Source organism: Peromyscus californicus, unplaced genomic scaffold (genome assembly GCF_007827085.1).
Source record: "Peromyscus californicus insignis strain IS unplaced genomic scaffold, ASM782708v3 Scaffold_18__1_contigs__length_77618521, whole genome shotgun sequence".
NCBI classification, from domain to species: Eukaryota; Metazoa; Chordata; class Mammalia; order Rodentia; family Cricetidae; genus Peromyscus; species Peromyscus californicus.
In genome coordinates this window covers 44,613,173-44,636,974 of record NW_026294480.1, presented here as the reverse complement: position 1 = coordinate 44,636,974, position 23,802 = coordinate 44,613,173, and the positions used below count along the sequence as shown (strand labels likewise).

At 39.9% G+C, this 23,802-nt stretch overlaps 1 protein-coding gene across 1 annotated transcript in view; it reads left to right on the top strand.

Moving 5' to 3' along the window:
• Itga1 (integrin subunit alpha 1) overlaps positions 1-23,802 on the top strand; it is a 146,578-nt gene that overhangs the window by 96,124 nt on the left and 26,652 nt on the right. The window contains exons 10-17 of the mRNA XM_052743314.1: positions 3,358-3,431; positions 4,312-4,456; positions 11,407-11,549; positions 14,902-15,045; positions 16,738-16,995; positions 19,125-19,255; positions 21,781-21,947; positions 22,950-23,086. Of these exons, the coding sequence (XP_052599274.1) occupies positions 3,358-3,431; positions 4,312-4,456; positions 11,407-11,549; positions 14,902-15,045; positions 16,738-16,995; positions 19,125-19,255; positions 21,781-21,947; positions 22,950-23,086 (1,199 nt within the window). The remainder of the gene's footprint in view (positions 1-3,357; positions 3,432-4,311; positions 4,457-11,406; positions 11,550-14,901; positions 15,046-16,737; positions 16,996-19,124; positions 19,256-21,780; positions 21,948-22,949; positions 23,087-23,802) is intronic.

Here is a 23,802-nt window from a genome sequence, read left to right as displayed (position 1 = left end):
CAGCGGTAACAGTCTGTTGAAGCTACTGAACAATGCTAGTCCCTTAGGTGGAAGGTGTCCAGTAACAAACTACTTTGGAACTCATGTCCTTTGAATCATAAAGTCTTCTTTGAATTTTTGAAGGTCTGGAGACTCAGGACTCAGACCCCAGATCCCCGCAGAAACCACAGAGAATTCTTAGGTCCTTCTGGGGCACCCCAGTCCTATTGACTGTCTTCAAGGGGGCCCGATGAAAATGTCGCTTGTGTAGTTGTGAAAAGTTCTATCTTGCTATCCCTGACAGAACCTGTTAATTACAAATGAAAGAGAATGTGAGGATGAGACATGACTTTAAAAAGGGTAGACAGTTTTGAGCAAGTATCCAATAAACAAGAAAAAAAAAAAAAATGTGTGTGCGCGCATGCGCGCTGAGGACTGAACCCAGGGCCTTATATATGCTGGACAACTGCTCTACAGCTTCCCTATACCTCTAGTTCAAGAAAATGATGTGAAGCAATGGTTTTCAACATTTCTTGAGTAGCCCCTGAAAACAAACGTTTTGCTTTGCAAGCCAGCACACACATATTCATGCATATAAAAATACACCCAATCTCAGCGTGTCTCGCGATAGTCTGTTATGCACAGTGCACGGCGCCATGCTCACCGCTTCCTGCTCGCACAGGGACCCTCTTTCAGAGACAATGAAATGGCTTTGCTCACCCCGTTGCTTTGGATCTGAGTCCCACTCAGTGCTCAGAAGCTTGGATTCCCTCTGAGGGTGACGAGGACTGGCTTTCCAGGCAGAAGGAGTTTCTCTGACTCCCTTTTTGTCTTCTGCCTCCAGAGACAGAACACTTGAATCATAGCCGTTTCTGAATGGCTCCGCTGTCCTGTGTTCTGAATCCAAGTCACTGTTCCATGGCTTTGGTCTCTCAATAGCCATGGAGATGTTATTTAGCAATAGGCCAGGCCATGCTTGTCTAGATTTAATATGAATGGTCTTCTAAATTACCGTGCACTTTTAACTTTTAACAACACAGGCCAAGAAAGAGTCTGTAAAGGGTTGAGTTTTTTGCTTGTTTTTGTTTTGTTTTGTTGTTTTAGACTGTAATATAACCACAGCATTCCTCTGTTTCCTTTTCTCCCTCAAAACCCCTCTCATATAACTCTCCCACTCTCCTTCAAATCCATGGCCTCCTTGTTCATGAATATTATTGCGATGCACATATGTATAGCTGTACACATATAAATTTCTAAATACAACCTGTTTGGTCTGTATAATGTTACTTATATGAGTTGGTTTTTTAAAAATTGCTATTAGACTAGTCAGTTAAACATAGTAAGTGCCATTTCTAACTACTCTCTAAGTCAGCAGGCAAATATAACCTAGAACTGGCCAAATGTGACCTGCATTGTAAGGGACGTGGTTCATTTTGCCTGAAATGACATTTTAAGATTCTTTATAACCTTACCAAATCACAGTTAAAGTTCCTCACTAGAATGTCCAAATGCTTCAATAAATCTCTATATTGAAATAATTGAAATCACTTTATGAAACTCTCCAAAGATTAAAATTTTCTCTCTACATCTTAATGCTGCTCTATCAAGACTAAAGTCATGGGGGTTGTCTGTTTTGTTTCCGGTTCTGTTTTTGTTTTCCTTTTCAAGGCAAAGTTTCTCTAGCCTTGATCCTCTTGCCTCAACTTCCCTGGTACTGGCATTTTACAGCGGCGCTTCCAGTATACTAGGTCTCGTTATTTTCATAATGAGATCACAAAAGGCTTTTTCCCCTGTCATTTGGGAAATCTCCATTTCCTGTCAGTATTTGTTTTAGATGGTAAATAGCTACAATTATGACAGTCTGGTTGGCCAAGGACAGTGCCACCTAGTGAGTCAGGCATGCTCAGGAGTTGACTAAACAGATCAGGAAAAGATAGGAATCTCCCTTTCTTATCAGCTTCCAGGGGACAATGCTCACATTCCCAACCAGACATAGTGCAAGAGGCAGAGTGGTAGGTTTACTCCACATCAGCCTGTCAGGGACAGGTTGAAAGTGAGAATATGAGAAAGAGCATGTGGCTAGGCTATTATCATGATGCTAATGTAGCATGCAGAATGCCACGGAGTTCCTTCCTCTGTTCTCATTTGAAAACACAACATCAGCAGAGGGTGAGCGAGGCTGGTGTCTACTACGATGTCCTTGCTATCCGTCCTGCAAAAATAGGCGTGGAAGTAGCTTAAATCATTATGTATCAAAAACACATTTTAATTTGAGGTAAAATGCATCTTAGTCATTTAAAGGGCAATTTGAATAAGGGATTAAAATGATAGATTCAGATTCTTGATCGCTTGCCACATTTAATCTAGCCCTATAAAAATTCAATTGCAGATGCATTTTTTAATAGTTTTTATGCCACTAAATAAATAGTAAACATGTTTAATTTCACAAGTTTAATGATTCACATGAATCAATTGACAGACAGGCTGACTTGGCCAAAATTATGTGTTATTTTTAACTTATTTTAAGACCAAGTAAACCAGTGACTCCCTGGAAGCAAGTAGATCAACATTCCCTCAGTTCCCCCAGGAAACTGTGGCTTCTGGTCTGTAAATATTTTGAGAAGAGTGCAACTCCATACAATGCTCTAACTTGTCTGGACTTTAGCAATGAGCTTTAAAATTGATGTTTTAAAAATATAAAGTTTCTTTAAAAATATAGACTTAGATGGGACACAAATGAGAGCTATGTGAAAAAGTCACCTCCTGAGATGAATGATCCCCACATCCAGTATTAAGACCAACATGCACTGGGATCCTTCAACTCTATCAAACAGTGGCTCCTAGAGAGGATATAGGGCCTGAAGTGTAGGTGGGACTGATGAGCTGAGAATCTCTTTAAATACACGAGTAAAGTTTTGTTAGCCCTGTAGGGTATCAAATTTAGCTCTGATAGGGTTCCCAGACCAAGTAGACAAGACAGTTGACTCTTACTGTAGTTCAGCTTTCCAAAGCACCAAGGAATCACAGTCAGCTACAGTCCAGAACAGACAGTCAGGCTGACTTGGCTAAAACTATGTTAATTTTAACTCATTCTTAAGACCAAATAAACTCTCTGCAAGCAAGTAGATCATCGTTCCCTCAGCAAGGATGGGAAGCCAATGCTTAAGAATGGAAGAAGAGTCCTTTCAGTAACCTCTGTCTTGTGTTTAACCTTGTCTAGGAGTTTTGGTTGAGAAGTACATGGCTGATAGTGCCCTAATACGTTCCATAGTTCTGCTTGGCAGGTCCCCAGATTCCAGCACTTCTGTGTCCAGCAGACCATTGGCAGCCTAAAAGACATTGGCAGTCACTTACTGTGTTATCTTTCTCACATTGTAGCTACAGCTGACCAGTCCGCAGCATCCTTTGAGATGGAAATGTCTCAGACCGGTTTCAGTGCTCATTATTCACAGGTACGTTGATCATGTCCAGGAAAGCAATATCTTTCCTGCAAAATTTCCCTGCAAGCAATGCCCAGCCATTAATTGTGTAACATTGCTTTGAAGTTTATGTTGAGGGGCAGCTCTGCAGGCTGTGGTTGTGATGTCTAATCCAAATGGAGAAAACGGCATCTCACAAGCTTCTTATTAGGAGACTATGTCACACAGCTTCTATATTTTACCAGTTAATAGTTGTGAACCAGACAGTCTGAGCTCTGCTGAATGGAATTGTGCACCTAATGAAATGAAAGACTTAAGACATTTGTTTAAAATGTGGAATCTTTTTCTCAGTGTTAAGGTATTCATTGGTCATGTTAATATTCCTTAGAAGACTAAGATGTAGGAGTGTGTGTGTGTGTGTGTGTGTGTGTGTGTGTGTGTGTGTCCAGAACAATATAGAAAGGCAAGAAGAGAAGACATCATGGCCCTTATACAGGGTTATTGACATTTCAATGTGGAAGTTACATAGTGTACCCCAGCTTCCTTTTTAATTAAAATTGGGATTTTGCTTTCTTGTTTGTTTGTTTGTTGTTTGCTTGCTTTTTGTTTGTTTTCAAGACAGGGTTTCTCTATATAGGCCTGGTTGTCCTGGAACTCGCTCTGTAGACCATGCTAGTCTAGAACTCAAGGATCCACCCACCTTTGCCTCTTCCTAGGTACTGAGATAAAAGGCGTGGACCACCACCATCTGGCTTAAAATAGAGATTGTAATATTGTGTTCTTGCGAAGAAAGTTGTTTTTAGTACTATATGAATTAATTTTTATAAAGCACTTTGGACCATTCCTATCATATGGTTAGTGCTACCGAAGTGTTTGCCAATACCATTTTATTGCTCTCTGTCTCATACATTAGGACTGGGTCATGCTTGGAGCAGTGGGGGCCTATGATTGGAACGGAACTGTCGTCATGCAGAAGGCTAACCAGATTGTCATCCCTCAGAACACCACCTTTCAACCTGAGCCTGCCAAAATGAACGAACCTCTTGCTTCTTATTTAGGTAAGGCTTGGATGCAACTGCTAGAAGCGTCTTCAAAAGAAATGTTCACATGATTTTTTTTTTTTCCATAACATTGTTTTCCCCGGTGTTTTAAAAGATTCGGGAAAGGTTTCAGACTTCTGAGCAGCCTTAGCGAGTCAAAGTCATAGAAACTGGAGGTCATTAGCTCAGCGCCTGCTGAGGTGTTGGACAAGTGCAAGGAACAGTGTTAGCTGACACTGAGTGCTGTCTAAGAGTGCCCCCTGTGTCCGATATTTCCTATAAAACCAGAAGAACTTTGGACCCGGTAGACAGAAAAATGAGGTTAGAAAAACCTTGACATGGCCTGCATAATATATATCCTTAATTTCTTTCTACAAGTTCTCATTGTGAAAGAAAAATTTCAACTGCTTTATCATAGTTTCTTCTTTGATTCTATTCTAGTTTGTATCTATAGCTTCTTCTAGTCACATTCAGTAAAATTCTGGGAATAAGGAGATGGGACACATGTTTGTCGTTGCCTTATTCAGGATCTATACCAGGCTCAGAACCAACTGGGTGGGGTGGGGGTTGTCGGTGAGGGCCTCTCATCACTGTGAAGGCACAGGAAACAGGTGGGAGGCCTAAACAAAAACGGAAAGGATGCCAGGCGGTGGTGGCACACGCCTTTAATCCCAGCACTCGGGAGGCAGAGGCAGGCGGATCTCTGTGAGTTTGAGGCCAGCCTGGGCTACAAAGTGAGTTCCAGGAAAGGCACCAAAACTACACAGAGAAACCCTGTCTCGAAAAACCCCCCCAAAAAAAAGAAAGAAAGAAAGAAAGAAAGAAAGAAAGAAAGAAAGAAAGAAAGAAAGAAAGAAAGAAAGAAAGAAAATGGAAAGGACCCCCAATGCTGTTCCCCTATTCCCACTTAGCATACTTGTCCTTAGGTCCTTTCTTGTCCTGCCAATATTCTCAGCATTGGGGTACAGAGATAAAGCAAACACCTTGGTCTTGAAATATCCCCCATTTTACTATCGCAGCATTCTTTCAAGGAACTTTTGATCCTGGAGGCAAGGCTTTTTCTGTCTAAATCCTAGTTTCTTTCTATCTTATGAGGAAAATACCAAGTTCTGGGGTACCTCCACATCTCTTCTTCCTCAGAGCACTCCTGACAGCTGCAGAGGAGGCAGGGCTTTAGAGTTTGGGTCTCTGCTGTCGAAACACCTAACAGCAAGCAGCAGAAGACATCCCGCTCTCCTCCTACCAGAAAACAAACCGGCCTGAACAAGTCAAAGCCCAAATGACAAAGACAGCTTAGTCTTTTACTCTAGTAAAAGGTGATTTAGAGCAGACAGATGTGGAAATGAATTCCCTGACACAAGCCCACCTTCCTCCAAATCTCAAAGAAATTGGAAGCTGGGAAAGGAAGTGTACTGTGTGTCTTTGAAACAGCTGAGAATGGGTGATGGTGCCAGGGCTGAGCTCATGCTTCATACTGTGTCTGTCATGGTGAGAGGCATGCTTAATCTGCTTTCTAAATTAATCATCAGAGAACAGGACAATTGTGCTCCAGTTACCACTAGCAGCTCTGACACACCAGTCAGGTCACCTGATTCTTACAGGAGTGTTCCCTGTATGAAAATACCTGACTCTGGGCTAATTGGGAAAGCACTCACAAATCCAGAGTGCCTATGTTGTGCCAAACATATTAGACAAATTTAAAATGACAAAATGGATGAGGCAGACCATTGTTCTGGATGAGAAACAATGAAGAAACAAGCAATCTCACTGGGTATGCTGTGGGCTAAGACAGAGAATTGACAGAAGTGGGGGAGCGGGGGCGCTTAGCTCAGATAGTGTCTGAAGTTCTTCATAACCTAAGATTCTGTGAGATTGTTATATGCAGAAAACCTTGGACTCAAAAGCCAGTTTAACCTAAAGCTTCTTTCTGCCCTAGATAGAACAATTATAGATAATAATGGATGGATTTATAAATGTAAATTATTATAATTCCTATGAAAGACAGTCGATTGTGTGTTTGCAGAGCCACAGAAAGGATCTCTCTTCATTGCCAGAAATTCACTTTAAGACCCTAGCCAAAAACAAACAAACAAAAAACAAATTCAATGTCTAGGCCCTAATCCATGGACCTATTAATGTGTTACTTTATGAGGCAAAAAGGACTTTCCAATTGTAACTTTATGAGGGATCCTGAGATAGATTATCCTTGGATATATTTTGTCTTAGGGTTTCTATTGCTGTGACAAAACACCATGACCAAAAAGCAAGTTGGGGAGGAAAGGGTTTGTTCAGCTTACACTTAGACATCACTGTTCATCACCAAAGGAAGTCAGGACAGGAACTCCAATAGGGCAGGATCCTGGAGGCAGGAGCTGATGCAGAGGCCATGAAAGCATTGGCTTGCTTCCTCTGGCTTGCTCAGACTGCTTTTTTTTATAGACCCAGGACCACCAGCCCAGGGTGGCACCACCCATCATGGGCTGCCCCACCTCCATTGACCACTAGTTGTGAACATGCCTTACAGTTGGATCTCATGGAGACATTTTCTCAGCCGAGGCTCCTTCCTCTTTGATAAGTCTAGCTTGTGTCAGGTTGACACACAAAACCAGCCAGTACATATTGCCATAGTTCAATATAATCAAGTGATGAAATCAGAAAAATCTTTCCTAGATGTGTTTAGAGGGAGATAGAATTGTAGGAGATGGCCAGAGAGATGCAGTGTTGCTGGTAATGGAGGAGGAGGAGGTAGGAACATATGTGATCTCTAGATCACAAAGGACAAAGAAACGTGTTCTCTCCACAGTCTCCAGGAAGGCATAGCCCCCACTTGCTTCTTACTGTAGTGCAGGGAGAGCTATGTAGGACTTGTAACTTACAGAATTGCACAGTAAGACATTTGGAATGTACATGGTAAGCCATCAAGTTTATAGTAATTTGTTATAGCATCAGTAGAAAACTAATACAGGTTTGTTAAATAATACAGTTTCTAGCACTGATCCTATTACAACTAAGCATTTAGACAAAAAGACTGAATGAAGAAAACAAATGAGTTTGACATGGTCACTACCCCCTATATTCACTTATTCTAATTATTAATTTAACAGTGCTGTATTTTTGGTAGTCTAGGTTAGGATTCTACAATCAAATTCTTTAAATCAAACAAAGTCCTAAGTCTGTTATTCCCCTAAAGTTTGAGTCAATGGTTGATTAAAGCATGCTTAAATGACTTAAATTTTAAAGATTGTACTACACATAAGAAAACATCAAAATAGCCTTACTTCTTTCCATGGCCCCTTTTATCATTTACAATTCAATGAAACTGGAAAAATTACTTGTTGACAACGTATATATGCAAATATATGTAAATAAATGTGCATATTTGTGGCTCCTCTATGCATAAGAAAAGATAAATTTGCATATGTGGTCTATCGTATATTAATGTATTTTCTGTTCATTTCATTACCTTAGTCAAAAGTTAAGATATAAGACATTTACCAACAGGTGTCTAATAGGTGTAAGGTGTCTTTCATATGCTTCCCCTAACCCACCCCCAAATATTTTTTTTCAAATCTGAAATAAGGCTTTCAAATATTTTGTTGTGGGTATTGTAAAATTATAGAGAGACTGAGTTCACTGCTCTGAAATCTGGGTGAAAAGCAACCAGTGAGGCCATGTGAAATCTTACAAAGAGGGCAAAATGAGAGGCCAGCCCTCTGTGGAAATATGTGTTCATCAATGAAAAGGAGGCAGTGGGAAATGTAGCATGAACACCCCTTTCAGGACAGAGTCATCCACCCAAATTCTTCTCACCCCCTAACCTGCCTCAGTATGTGCTTAGCCATATTGCATTTTGAGTGTGGTGGTGAGACTGTGGGGGAGCCCGAACTCTGTCCCCTTCATCCGTACTTTGTTCTCATACATCCGTGCTATGTTCTGATCATGCCTGACACACTCTAAAGGAACAGGAAGTGAGCTAAAGGCACAAAATGAAGATCAGCCATTCATTTCCTACTCCATCACCAAGGCTCTTGCTTCTTCCCAGAAGGTATGAAACTAGACAATACTCATCCTTCGTAAAGGAGGATGAAGGTATGAAAACAGATGAAAAAATTCACAAAGGATAATATGCCTGACCGATTTTGTTCCCTTAGCACTTATAAAAACATATTATTTGTACAAAAAACAATTATTTAACTTATAGTAAAATATTTACTAATTAAATTAAAAATATGACCTCTTTTACAGTTGGAAGTGGTTCTCTGTGACTTTTTGAACTATGCGTGTCTTCTACTCCAGGAATAAGCCACTTCTAACTATGAGAGCATTGCTTCCTTCCGCAGAACTCAAGCATATGGGTAGCAAGAGTTATCCATTGATTTAGCTCCATTCTCTACAGATACAAAAAGCAAAACTATTTTTCCTTCAGAAAATAATAGTAATCTGACCTAAAGCCACAATTCAAGCTCTTTTCCTAACTGGCCAGGAGTGACCTCTTGGGAGGGTTTGTTATGCATTTGATCCAGAACTCCCCTCAAAATCATGTATATCAAGTGTAGGACGTTTACCCACCACCCCCACAGTTCCCCAGAGTTTTCTTGAGTGCGAGCAGCAGGAAATATTAGATAGAAAGATTTATTGCGGAGAATATCACGGAGATAAACAGATAGAAAATAAAGGATAGCCTCGAGAGGGCCTGGAACCTAGTCCAACGGCCCCGACTGTCTCTGCCCCAGGGTTTTTATAGAGACGCCAAGGGGTGGAGCAAAAGACCTCCTCCCCCAGCACAGCCAAGTGCAGACCATCCCAGACACCTGCACTCAGGCCCGTGGTCCTAATCATCCTCTACGCGGACATGCTGGGTAAAGCCACGAGGAACCCGAGAACGGGCTCCCACAATCAAGACACTCAAAACATCATGTTCATTTTAATAACATCTGAGAAACTTCCCAGGCCATCAAGGCTATGACTATCTGAAGAGCCACTACATATCTCAATAGTGACTTTACCATTATTTTGTGAGTCTTTCCATCTCTGCAGAGATGGACTTATAGCTAAAAAGACGGACTTATAGCCTCAAAAAAAAGGAGTGAATGCCCAACAATGGTATGAAAAATTTGCTATACGTGTTTACAAATAGATAAGGTAATGCCAAACTTGGGAGTTGTCCGTGTATTCCTGGTGAGTGAGCTAAATCAACGGAGACACCTGTGATGAGTGCTTGGCCATGCGCAGGATGCATGATGACACAGAGCCCATGATCAGATCGACCCATGCATGAGCTAGCTTTGTCATAACAAGATGATTCTGACTGAACTAGAACAAGGTGTTCTTAAACCTTAAGTGGATGTGGCAAAAAAATTGCAGGGCTCATGAGAAAAGTCTACATAACATAATATATGTAGATGAAAACAGAAGCAGGTAAAAGAAAATTTTACAGAGCATGAAAAATGAGATGAGTAGATGTGTGAAAAAAAAAAACTCAGTGTTAATTAAAAAAGAGTTAAAAATCACAGCAAAGAACTGTGTTATTCAAAACACCCACATGTAGCTAGAGTTTTCCTGCCTGGCCCACAGTCAGGACAAATCTCTCTCACCTGCCAGTCCCACAGCCGTCAGACCCGACCAAGTAAACACAGAGACTTATATTGGTTACAAACTGTATGGCCGAGGCAGGCTTCTTGCTAACTGTTCTTACAGCTTAAATTAATCCATTTCCATTCATCTATACCTTGCCACATGGCTCGTGGCTTACCGGCATCTTCACATGCTGTTTCTCATCGTGGTGGCTGGCAGTGTCTCTCTGACTCAGCCTTCCACTTTCCAGCTTTATTCTCCTCCTTGTCCTGCCTACACTTCCTGCCTAGCCAATGGCCAATCAGTGTTTTATTTATTGACTAATCAGCAACACATTTGCCATACAGAACATCCCACAGCACCCACAACTATAAATCATGGTACTCACACACAATGCTTGAGAAGGTTTAGTTCATGGAATAACCCTAGTAGTGATGTCCTGGAAGTGGCTCACCTCACATTGTAAGAATGAGAAACACTGATCCTGTAATCTATTATTTGAAATTTATTGTCAAAAATATTCAAAAGAAGGAAAAAAAGTCCTCAAACTTGCTTTTTGTTATCTCAAGCATAGTACAAAAATGCTCAAACAAACAAAAAATAAAACAACAACAACAAAACACCTAAATTCCATTAGTCCATCAGCAAATGGCCAGGAAGTTGGCAATACCTCTATCATACAACTCAGACAAACAACCTTTAACCATATAAAATTACAGTTTAAAAACATGGTTAGCAATGCAGGAAGGGATTATATTTTCTGTCATCCAAGTACATAAAACGATTAGTGTTGATAGTATAGACACTTGTATCTAGATCAGTAGTTCTCAACCTTCCTAATGCTGTGACCCTTTAATACAGTTCCTCATGTTGTGGGGACCCCCAACTGTAAAATTATTTTCATTGCTATTTCATAACTGTAACTTTGCTACTGTTATGGATCATAATGTAAATATTTGTGTTTTCTGATGATCTTAGACGAGCCCTGTGAAAGAGTCATGCAACCCCCAAAGGGATCGTGACCACAGGTTGAGAATCACCGATCTAAATAAAATGTAATTTATTTGCTCCACAATGGTGATTGGAGGGTTTCAAGGTGTGTGTGAGTGTGCATGACTGTGCACAAGTGCATGCAGGTACCTTTTTCCCCCTTCTCTGTCATCACTGTTGTATCATTTGCATCTGTAAAAAATGAAAAACTTGGTTTGGGGGAAATTATCATGGCAGAGCCATTCAGGTGTGATAGGAAGAAGGAGCACATTAAAGGCTTCTCACCAGCACAAAATGCAAAAAAAAATATAAAAATGATTAGCCTAACCATCTAAAGTAATTCATACTATATTACAAAGGACTTTAGGGGTCCGGGTACACATCTGGGATCTCTCTTTGGTTAGGTTACACAGTGAACTCTGCCACTGTCCCTGGAGATGTGCTCTATGTCGCTGGACAGCCTCGATACAATCATACAGGCCAGGTCGTCATCTACAAGATGGAGGATGGGAACATCAAAATTCTCCAGACACTCGGTGGAGAGCAGGTAAACTCGAAATAAATTGTTTTCTGTAATCTGTATGAATTCGGTGACTTTTGACCTAAAGTTTTAAAAACCCAATTAAGCAAAATCCATTGTGAAGAAGGCTTTCTATTGATTCTTTGGAGGGATGTGAAGTAGCCATAACTTTGATGTCATAAGCACATCAGTTGGAATGAGTTAGAAGTAGATATGTATAGATGATAGAGGTTGCATGCAGTTTTATTCAATGTACACAAGAAATACTAAGATCTACAACATCAAGAAGTATAAAAGGGCAGTTGCATTGATGCACTCATAAGAGAGAAGGTCACTTTAAGTTATGCTTGGTACAGGAAACTCATAGGAACTAAACTTTGTGCTGGCTCTAAATGGAAAGATGGGATATAGATAAGAAAAAAGAAATGAAAGACTTAAAATTCAACACATTGGATCATGCTGTAGGTGATGGGAAATTGTATGTAACATTTAAAATTAGAAAACTCTTTAAAATATCCTTAAATATTAAAAGTCATTTAGGAAACTATACATACAGTAGGCAAATATCAATACATTCAGTGTTTTAGACTGAAATATATGTCTAACTGTGCTATTCAATGGTTAGTTTTGAAGAGTAATTTGAGTAACTTTGTGTGTGTGTGTGTGTGTGTGTGTGTGTGTGTGTGTGTGTGTGTGTGTGTTTTGCTCATGTTTTTATGGGTCTTCCAAGCATTCCACAGTGAGAGTTCATTAACTTCATTCTGCCATTTGCAAGGATGTTTGTAGTTGAAGTTTTCCTGTGTCCTGGCCGGCTGGCAGTCAGAACAAATCTCTCCCACTTTCGTCCCCCAAGTAAACACACAGAGTCATATATTAAATATAACTGCTTGGCCATTAGCTCAGGCTTATTACTGACTAACTCTTACACTTAAATTAACCCATAATTCTTATCTGTGTTTAGTCACATGGCTTGGTACCTTTTCTCAGTTCTGCCTCATCATCTTGCTTCCTCTGTGTCTGGCTGGTGACTCCTGCCTCAGCTCTTCCTCTTCACAGAATTCTTTTCTTCTCCTCACCCCACTTATACTTCCTGCCTGGCTACTGGCCAATCAGCATTTTATTTATCAACCAATCAGAGCAATACATATTCACAGAATATTGAATGACATCCCCCAGCAGATGTTCCGCTTAGTCTTTGGTAGGCAGAGCTGAAATCAAATCGACCTTCCTCTTCTGTGGCAGTCCTGGCTGCAGCCATCATAACCTGCAGCCAGGAATCAGGCATCACACTGAGTTGGTCTAGAAGTGGCCCTAGTGTTAAAACCTTGAGCCCCAGAGGAACCATGTGATTTTATCATAGTATAGCCATAGCTCACAGGGGCTCTGCAAAAGACCACCACAGTCTGAGAAGCCACATAATACACAAAGAGTTCTCTTCCACTTCCACCTACCTTAACTGCAGCATCCTAACCAAAGTTATTTTCACCCACATCAGCATGATTCAATAGTACAAGGAGAATATCCTCAGCAGACTCCTGAGGAATCCCAGAGTACGTCAGAGGTAGTCCCTCACATTCAGGTGAAAGGATTTTATTAATTTAGCCATTTTTGCATTCAGAACTCATCAACAATAAAACAGACTATTATTCCAGCTCAATGGTAACATATAAACAACCTAAAATGGTTTATCAACATTATGAAGTTGAAAGGAAAGAGGTAAAGTAGGTGAAAGTAAGTGATAAGTGAAGCTGAAGAATAGGAAAACGCAATTTGTTGCTGTTGTTGACAGCTTAAGTTTCTTGCCATTCTGAAGCTGCCTGCAAGTATAAGGGAATATAAACAATATAAAACAAACATTCTTATGTAAGTAAAGGGGAATGCCATGGGTGATTTGTAAATAGTAATCATTTCTGTTCTAAGCCTGAGATTCTTTTTAAAGGGTTGCTCCATGATTATGTGGTCAACCATTCTTGAAGTTGGGGTAATTCAAGAACATCATTACACTTAGATGTGTTTCCTGTGGCAACACAAATTCTAATAACCAAAGCTGCTGGGAATGAGACAAAGGAAGTCAGGAAACTGAACCTGGGCGGCTTGTGAGCTCACTCTCAGCTGCAGTGGACCACTGACACTAGGGATGAATGTCCAACAGAGCAAGGACTTACAGGCTTTTTTTTTTTTTTTTTGATGTGAGGGGAAGGTTAAAATTTATAATTAGTTCAAATGTTTAAAAAATTATAAGCCTTTTAAATGTCTGTGAAGTTGTACTTTAAGGATCACTGAAAGAACATTCAAAAATGCATGCTCACATTCATATCCAGTAGTTTCTAGAAACAGCCTTGGGCCCAGTACGCAGTAGCAAAATAGTGAAAGCATTGGGGAAGCATCTTCACCTAGCCTTAGAGAATCCAAAGAAAACTACAGGCCTGACCTTTAGGGCAGGACAAGGCTTAGGAGATGAGAGGAGAGAAAGGCTCCTGCAAGGATGAAAAGCAAGCATTGTTTATAGTGAACTTGGTAGCTTATGTCTATGATCCTAGTACTCTAGTGGCTGAGACAGGAAAATTGCCACAAGTTCAAGAAGAGTCTAGGCTAGATAGTGAATTCCAATCCAGCGTGGTCTACAGAAAAAGACTGTATCTCAATCCCTCACATCCCACCAAAAAAAAAAAAAAAATGTTATATATGCTGTAGAAGCAGAGTTATGAGAACGAAGATAAAAATAAGCCTACAATGGAAATATCTGTAAGAAGAATGTTAAGAATGAAAAGTAATTAAATACAGGTCCATCTGTGAAAAGTGATTAAGTTTTTAGATAGTGTAAAACCAGTTCCCCACTAAAACGGGTCCTTTTCTTTAAAATGTTGTCCAAGAGGAGAGCCCTGAAATCTTTTCCTATTTTTCTATTCCCTGTAACTGCTGGACCACGTTAGCCACTATTGAGTAAGCACTAATCATAGACCAAGACTATTGCAGAAACACTCGGCCACTTTTATGAATTTGTTGCATATTCCCATGGTACCTTATTTATACAATGATGAAACCAGAAAACCCTCTCCGATCTCATTTATTTTCTTTTTCCTTGAGAAACTCACCGTGGTTTGATCTGCTATATGGACAAGCAAGGACAGTCACAATAGAAATAAAGGTAGTCATGTCTCTTAGACAGAAATCTGTCACCACTGGTCATCCTCAAAGTCAGGACCACATCATGCTTCAGTCTACTGAAGATTTGGCTAGCAAGATTTTCTGTATTTTGGTGCCTTTGACACCAGCTCTCACTTCCGCGTCTAGACCAGGACAATTAATAGAATGGCAAACTTCCACTTCCTGGAGCACTTCCGAGATTTCATCCCTGCTGTTTTGTCTTGGGTCCTAGATTGGTTCCTACTTTGGCAGCGTCTTGACAACAATTGACATTGACAAAGATTCTTATACCGACCTGCTTCTCGTCGGGGCCCCCATGTACATGGGGACAGAGAAAGAGGAACAGGGCAAAGTCTACGTGTATGCTGTGAACCAGGTAAGGGCATCTGAGTTTGGTGAATGCAGAAAAATCCCTTCCCTTCAGATCCCACTAATACAGCTAGAATATTTTTCACTTGCTTGGGGAGAAAAAATGATCTAAGAAGTTTGCAAGGCCCATTCAATTTCAGTTTCAAAAGGAACATTTAGAATCCAAGTAAACTACTTTCAGACCTTAATTATGTTTTTCTTGAAAATATGAAATGTGTTTTTTGCTCGTTTTTGTTGTTACTATTAGGTTTTGTTGTAGCATGAATCTTCAAAGTTCTTATTAATAAAATCAAACCTGAGGCCAGTTATTGGTGTAAATGCTGGTAGATCAGATGCAGAACAAGCCACAGCTATCTCACCTTGCCAATTCCTCAGCCGGTCCTGTTTCCTCAGACTGGAAGCCTCTGAGTTCCTCATTCAGAATGAATCTCAGCTGAACTGTGCTGCTTGCTCCAAAGCCTGAAAGCTTAACCAGTCAAATGCTTCTAGTTTTCTGGTCCTCATGCCTTATATACCTTTCTGCTTCTACCATCACTCCCTAGAATTAAAGGCTCACTTTCTGGGATTAAAGGCATGAGTCACCATGCTTGGCTGTATCCTTGAACAGATGGATTTCTGCCTCTGGAATGCTAGGATTAAAGGCGTGTGCTACCACTGCCTATCCTCTATGTTTAATATTGTGGCTGTCCTGTTCTCGGACCCCAGATAAGTTTATTAGGGCGCACAATATTTTGGGGAACACAATGCCACCACATTTTGTTTCACTCATTTTTTTTTTTTCTAAACCGGAGTATACAGTATTTTCTAAAAGGCAAATACAAATGCCACTCACCTGGTAAATAATCCTGCTCATAACCTATTCAAGAGCTCCAGCCTGGCTAAGTTGGGGGCATCCACAGTTACCATGGTGATAGACAGATGCAACTTAATAGCAGTGGTATCAAGCCCTTCCTGGGAGACAGTATGGGTTTTAGAAACACTTTGCCAAGTGAAGGGAGATTCTGATTTCAATTGTAGTTTTAGACATCATTTGTTGGGAGAAGTAATTTTTGCCTTCTTTATTAAAAGAATATTTGCTATTTACAGACAGGTTAGTGGCTTGTTTTGCTGTTATTGTTTTTAATTCTTATTTTTCTCTGATACTAATTATTTTAAATACCAAATTACTTACCTTTCCTTCTATCTTTTTCTTGGCTTTCTCCTGTGTATTTGGGGGAAAGAACCTATGTGTTCTCCCCTCCTCTTTCTGTCACTCCCTCTTTTTCCAAAAAAGTGTGTTCTTTCTTAGCATTGTCTATGGTTCCCTCCACTCCAGGCAGCTGTCAAAGGTTTGCTTTTGAGCAGAGTAAATTTTGTAATGGTCTTCAGTGGAGAATAGACAGAGTCTTGGCCAAGAAGCACACTGTCAGGAAATCAGGGCTGGGACCACAATGGAGGATTTCATTTACAGTTCTTTAATGAGTCAAAAACATGCTACTAATTATATCCTTAGCTTCATTAAGAAGAGCCTGTTGGAATTCTCAGCATGCTTGCCCCCGAGGCTCCTTTGGCTTCCCTACTTCTTCATATATCGTACAGGTTTGCTGTTGGTATGCTAATGGTTATTTCATAAAGCTGGTTTAGCATGCTCTTAAAAACAAACCTGCTCCTCTGGAGCAGTGTTGGGACCTCTTAAGTATTCTGTTTGTCTTCCCTCCAGACAAGGTTTGAATATCAAATGAGCCTGGAACCAATTAAGCAAACGTGCTGTTCATCTCTGAAGGATAATTCATGCACAAAAGAAAACAAGAATGAGCCCTGTGGGGCCCGATTTGGAACAGCAATTGCTGCTGTAAAAGACCTCAACGTGGATGGATTTAATGACATCGTGATCGGAGCTCCGCTGGAGGATGACCATGCGGGAGCTGTCTACATTTATCATGGCAGTGATAAGACCATAAGGAAGGAGTACGCACAAGTAAGACACAGTTTCCCACAGGCTCTCACCCTTCCACGCCCAGTGGTCTCAGCTGCCTTTCTCTACAACTCATAACTTACTTTGTTCTTTTCTTTATTCTGACTCTCCTGGGAAACTACATAAGAGTGTCTCCTGTGTTCTTTCTTAAGAATTAGCTAGTGTTTTATACCATTATCTAGTTATTTTTCTGTGATTATTATTGTCTGTCTTCATGGACCTGATCATTTGAAATGGTAAAAAAAATAGAAAACCAGACCACCTGGTAATAATGTTCCTTGACATCTACAACATGTTTAACCCCAAAGAGTAAGAGGGCAATAATAATTTGATATAGTCAGTATTGGAGATGAGATTGTGTTTTTTTTTAATTCAGTGCCCATATTGTTATTAAACAAAATGACATTAAATTTATAATCATGAATTAATATTATATATTTTAATCAAATTAATATTGTTTTCTGAGGTTTACGATTTTTTTCTCAAGTAATTCTGGGAAAAAAATATGAATGATTAATCTTGACCTTCAGGGGATTTCTGTTGTTCTTGTTTAAATTTATTGGTAGTTAAGCAGTTTTACATTCATTGACCTAATCTATAAATTTAATTTCTTATTACATGAGAAAAATATTCACTCACATAAATGTTTAATGCATCATAAACACAGGAGAGTTTAGAGAAGTTGTAACATAATGGGAAGTTTCTATATAATTGTAGTCAGCAATGAGCTATTATGAATAAATAGCTTATAATTCAACACTTACATCAACACTCTCTAGCATCTAAGCCATGAAGAGAATCTAGACATTAGCTATTTCTTTTTACATTTTAGTGGTCTCTTTTATTCAGTAGTTAACAGAATTCTCAAAACCTACTCATGTAATATTTTGTTAACTTTTTATAAAGTTATAATGACATTACTGGTGACCAAAATAAAAGGCTCATATAAGTAACAACGCTCCAGTCCATTTGACAAATGATTTGTTTCTCTTAAAAATCTTTGTGGGATTATACACTCAACTAGTGGCAGGCATTGGGGCATTAACCAGTGGGGCATTGGGGAACCAGGAAATACACACAAAGAGGTTTCTTGTATTTTGTTGCTTTGTTCTTTCAGGATGAATCTTGAATAGCATTTGGAGCAAAGAAAGATTTTTAATTGTTTAATGGAATAAATTGTCATATGTAATGCCTTTTTTTAAGTAGTGATAAATCAATATGCAGCTTTAAACAAAATCAACAAAACAGTATTTGAGTTCAATTGTTTTTTTTTTAGTGGAAAGTGCTTTCCCAGGGAACAGATGAGGATGTACTTACCCATTTCCAGGAACGCAGCATGACCCAGAATCAAGCAGTATCAGCTCCTTCAGAGCTAATGAGGCGCATATCTCCTGATTGGGGTGCCGAAAAATTATGGGAATAATTTGTCAAGGGGACATATGGTATTTCCACACCACCTTTTCCAGTTTGACTTCTTCCTTTTTGTTACTTAAAAGGAATCAAGAAGGAAAAGAATATCCGAAGTTTAGGAAGGGTCTGTTAGTCCTGTCTCCTTGCCAACAGGTTCTATTAAAATAGTATCTGCTTGGACAAACACTAAGCGACGGAGCATAGGAAGATCACTTTCTGTGTAAGGTGAGGTACATCGGTACATGGATGAGGCTTCAAGAACCCCATCTTCACAGTGCTCTCCTCACATTAGGGCTGGAGGTGAGCGGAGAAGAGTGTTTAGGACATTTTTTTAATTGTCCTGTGCAGTCATCTGTTCTTCCTCTTGCCTATATGATGTGTCTCCAGAGTTTCTAGTACCTTTGAATATACCTGTTCATTAGAATTGAAAAAGAAGTCAAATAAAGCCTGTTGCTCAGATTCCTCTTGAGCATTAGACAAAAATGACATTATATATCAATTTCCCCTCTCTCTAAGTCACTAACCCTGACCTGACAGTCTGTACCATAGGAAGAACGATTTCCTTTGGGAATATCTCAGGATTTCCTCTTGCTTCTACTCAGAGCCCTCTCAGTCCCCAAAAGATCATTTAGCTTTATTCACTAATCCAAACTCACAGATTTATTCAAAACTATTTTACATGGACTCTTCTGACATCAACCTGTCTGTTGGGATTTTCACAGCGTATTCCATCAGGTGGGGATGGCAAGACACTGAAATTTTTTGGCCAGTCTATCCATGGAGAGATGGATTTAAATGGCGATGGTCTGACTGATGTGACCATTGGAGGTCTTGGTGGAGCTGCCCTCTTCTGGTATGTATGTTATAACATCTGGATATACATTTGGCAGTATTTCCCATATGATTCCAGACCACATAGTATGATTAGAACTCTTGCCATATCAAGTGTCTATTTCCTGTCATGATGTGCTGGCAAGATGCAAGTTATTCAATGGATTGATGCGTCAGTGAATCTTAAGAACAAGGAAGCTGAATAGGAGTAGGTAGAATGAACTCTTAATTTGGTTCTCAATTATGCACTTGACACTAAAACAAATGTTCTCTTCTGGGGGAAGTTGTGTGGGTAGTGTCTTTAGAAGATATGTGTAAATAAGAAAATATTCCTCACTCTGAATTGTTCAAGTTTTTAGAGACAACTGATTTTGTTAGTTTATCTGAATCACAGAAATGGATGATGACCCTTTCCTGGCCAGGCTTCATTGCCAGCAGAACACATAGACTCAGATAGTGCATCATAAGGACCAAGGGTTTTGCCATGCAGGAGGCGGGACTGCAACAGGATACAGAAGGCAGGTGACTAAGCAGATGCTGTCAATGAGCAGATAGCAAGAGCCCAGTTATGTGGACCACACACCCATGCTTCCATAAAGATATAGTTGGGAAAGAAAGGATGAGTCGGGTAGACATTAGTCAAGCCTGTCTGGAGAACCCATATCACCCCAAAAGAAACCAGACATGCCCATTCATTGCTGGCAAGGAGTAAACTAACTAAAACTCACCAAGTGTTTGTCAATAAACATTTCAAAAATCTTAAGATAGCCTTGCTTATTAAAGCAATTTGCTTCCTAAAACAATTTTAAGGTATAGTGTAGAAATAAATATTCCTTAAAATGTGTGATCTTTAGAACCAGCAGAGAACTATATGCAATAACCACTTCCTAATATGACAGGATGGGCTAGGGAGATGGCACCACCAGGAAAGCCTCCCACACAAGCATGAGAGCTTGACTTTGGATTCCTACCACTGTCACTGAAAGAAACAACTCTTATCTTACAGGAATAAATGGCATGATTTATTCTTAAGCAAATATGAATGACCGTATCGTGTCTTGGGAACATATATTCAAGTCATTTAAGTCTCCCCTGATATAATGTTCCTGTGTAGAAACAGTTTTGTGGCATTTTACAGTAACAGAATAAAGAAATTCATAAATTGGGACCATTTTCAAATGTTTGGTAGATACATCGGAGTGACAGCGACAGAAAACTGAGGAAATCTTTTCTATATTTCTCAGATGTTATCTGACGACATTCCTACCCTTTGTGTTAGTTTGAAGCTAGTGATCTGCTAAGTTGATAGATCCCAAAAGGGTTTTTGTCTATTAGTTACAGGATGTGAGTTCTGACACGGAGTTGGACGAGGAATCCAGGGGGTTAAAACTAGGCCAAGATAAGATAATTTGGCTTCGGACCTGTACCATGGCAGCTTTTCCACACCACCACAATTCTAATCAGACGGTTGCAGACACAGCTTCTTTCCAGGAATTCTCATTCACACCACCCACATAAAAAGGCATGACAACACATGGAACCCTGGTACAGGAGGGGTGGGCAAACAAGAATCTCCCAGGTCTGCGGGCCAAGTAGCCTAGCTGCATCAGTGAGCTCTATGTTCAGAGAAAGACTGTTTTAAACAAAGAAAGATTGAGGTTGATAGAGGAAGAAACCTAACATGAACCTCTGTTCTCCACATGCACATACAGGCACACAAGGAAAGAAAAAAAAAAAAAACACAGAAAAGAAAGCTAAAAATCTAGTGAAAGACGAATAAATACAACATGATATATGCCTTTGCTGGTATAGGTCACTTAATTAAAATGCAATTAAAATGTAAAGGTGGATACTCTGGACTGGGGATGGAGATGGTTCACAGCCCAGGCATACAATGGAAAAATTACAGATTTTTATCATGCTTCTTGGAACAGTGCCTAACTTAAAACATGATTATTTTCTTCCTGGAGTTTTCTGTTTAATATTTTTGCACCCAGGCTACCTATCCATGGATAACTGAAACTGTGGGAAGCGAAGCCATGGTTAAGGACTGGGCACTGCAGCATTTCTGATGATTAAAGCTAACTTGGGAGTTACATGAAACAGCATACACTCACAGTGTCTCAAACATACTTCTTCTTCCAAGAAACAACAGCAAGGCTACCTCCTCAAGAACAGAGAAGTGTTATAGTTTTGATGAAAGCCAGCAGGAGGCAGTTAGTTTTCTAGGTGCCTTTGAATCATTTCCAAATTGGAAACAAACTCAGAGAGATCCCCAAATACCATTTTGATTCTGAGCTTGCATCTGGCCAATTGGTTCCATTTTAAGTCTTCTGTCTTTGAACGAAATGTCTAAGATGGTTCTAAACAACGAAGGTCTCCTAGGACATGAGATACAATCTTTTATGTATCAAATAACCATTAAAGAGCAGTAGTCCTAAAAGCACACACAGTCCACAAAGGAGAGTGTCCTTTGAAGCACCCACATTACCCTACCCAGTTAAATGCAACAATGTGTGAGTAATCCCATTGTTTATGTGTTTGCAGGGCCAGAGATGTGGCCGTAGTTAAAGTGACCATGAATTTTGAACCCAACAAAGTGAATATTCAAAAGAAAAACTGCCGTGTGGAGGGAAAAGAAACAGTATGCATAAATGCTACAATATGTTTTTATGTGAAATTAAAGTCTAAAGAAGACTCAGTTTACGAAGCTGGTAAGCATCATGATGGTAGCAAGTACTTTCGGGCAGAAGAAAGTGTATGGGTTCCAGGATGATGACCTCTCCCAAGTATAATTCACTGTTCAAAACATTTGCCCACTGTGAGCCTGTTGACCCCGGAAACCACTCCTGCTCCAGGAGGAACAATTATGGAACCTAGTAAATTCTACAGCAGAAATTACATGCTTGAATGCAATGACCTAAAGATTCCGTACTTACCTATGCCTCCCCATATATTTATATTATATACATTCTCACAGGGAGCATTTAAAAAGATCTAGGAAAGATTTTTTGAAAAAGAATCTTCTCCCCTCTCCTGCCCCCTGCTGGGGAAGACTGGTATTGCAGATGACCTGACTACTTGACACCCGGCCCAAGGCTGTTTTCTCACTGAGATGAGGCTCCTGTGTTCAGCCACACATATTCTGTGTGTGGCCCTCGGGTGTTTAGAGTCAATCTGTGTGTCCCCTCAGCTTTATGCTCTGAACTTTCTAAGGCAGTCTTCAATGGTGCTGAAATATGTTGGGATCAAATCTATGAGGGCTTATTTTGTGGAATTTCATGTTTTGGACATCATCTAAGTTGGCACATTTCTACAAAAAGGTGAAAATGGTCTTTGTTTATTTTTGTCTTTGCCAGTATTTCTAAGCTCTAAAAAATTATTTTGAACAAAAGTTTAGTAAATTCAGACTTGGTTGATAAATCATAGTTCACATATATGTTTATATGAGGGTGTGTGTGCACACATACATTACACATAATTATAACTTAAATGTTAAATGCATGGTCAAGTCAGAAAGCCATTCTGTAGACTTTCAAGGTTATGTCATGACTGCTTCTATCTCTGTGTTGTAGCAATACAGATATTCTCAGTGTAGGACCATTTATCGATTCATTTGCTCAAGAGATTTTTCTGTAATGTTAATTGGAATGGGGTCATGTGAGAGTCATCCCTAGATAAACGTGTCTGTCAAATGTTCCTTCATGTGTTCGTAGATTTGCAGTATCGTGTCACCCTCGATTCAATGAGACAGATATCACGGAGTTTTTTCTCTGGAACTCAGGAAAGAAAGGTTCAAAGAAACATCACAGTTCGAGAATCAGAATGCACTAGGCACTCCTTCTACATGTTGGCAAGTAAATCGTGTATTACAGCTGCCTTCTTCCAGATTGAGAGGATTGTGTGTGTGTGTGTGTGTGTGTGTGTGTGTGTGTGTGTGTGTGTAGAGTTGCCCCTCCTTAGTTATTCAGAACTGAGAACCGACAAGCTAGAACTTATATGAAATTCGATCAGCAATTGCTTCTGACAGTGACTGTATATGTACAAGGTCAGAGCATGAGCTCTGTTCAAGGACCAACAATAAAAGCAATGAACTAGTTTCAAACATAAAATCCTTTGAATTATGTTAGCTATTTTAATATTTGCTCTAGAGCTGAATGGGATATGGTTTATATCTCAGCTGTCTTGCGTTCTGAATGACTGTGGGCAAGTCATTCAGTCTCAGAGGCTCTGCATAAAATAAGAATCATCAGGCTGGGTGGTGGTGGTGGTGGTGGTGGTGGTGGTGGTGGTGGTGGTGGCACACACCTTTAATCCCAGCACTCAGGAGTCAGAGGCAGGTGAATCTCCGTGAGTTCAAGGCTAGCCTGGTCTACACAGTGAGTTCCAGAACAGCTAGGACTGTTACACCCTGTCTTGAAAAATCCAAAAAAAAAAAAAAAATAAGTAAGACTCATCATAGCTACCCACCTCAGAGGTCTACTGAGACAGTTCACAACAATGTGTACAAAGATCCTTGTTTTTGACACCGAAAACAATGGTTCTTACTGAAATGGAAAACATTAATCC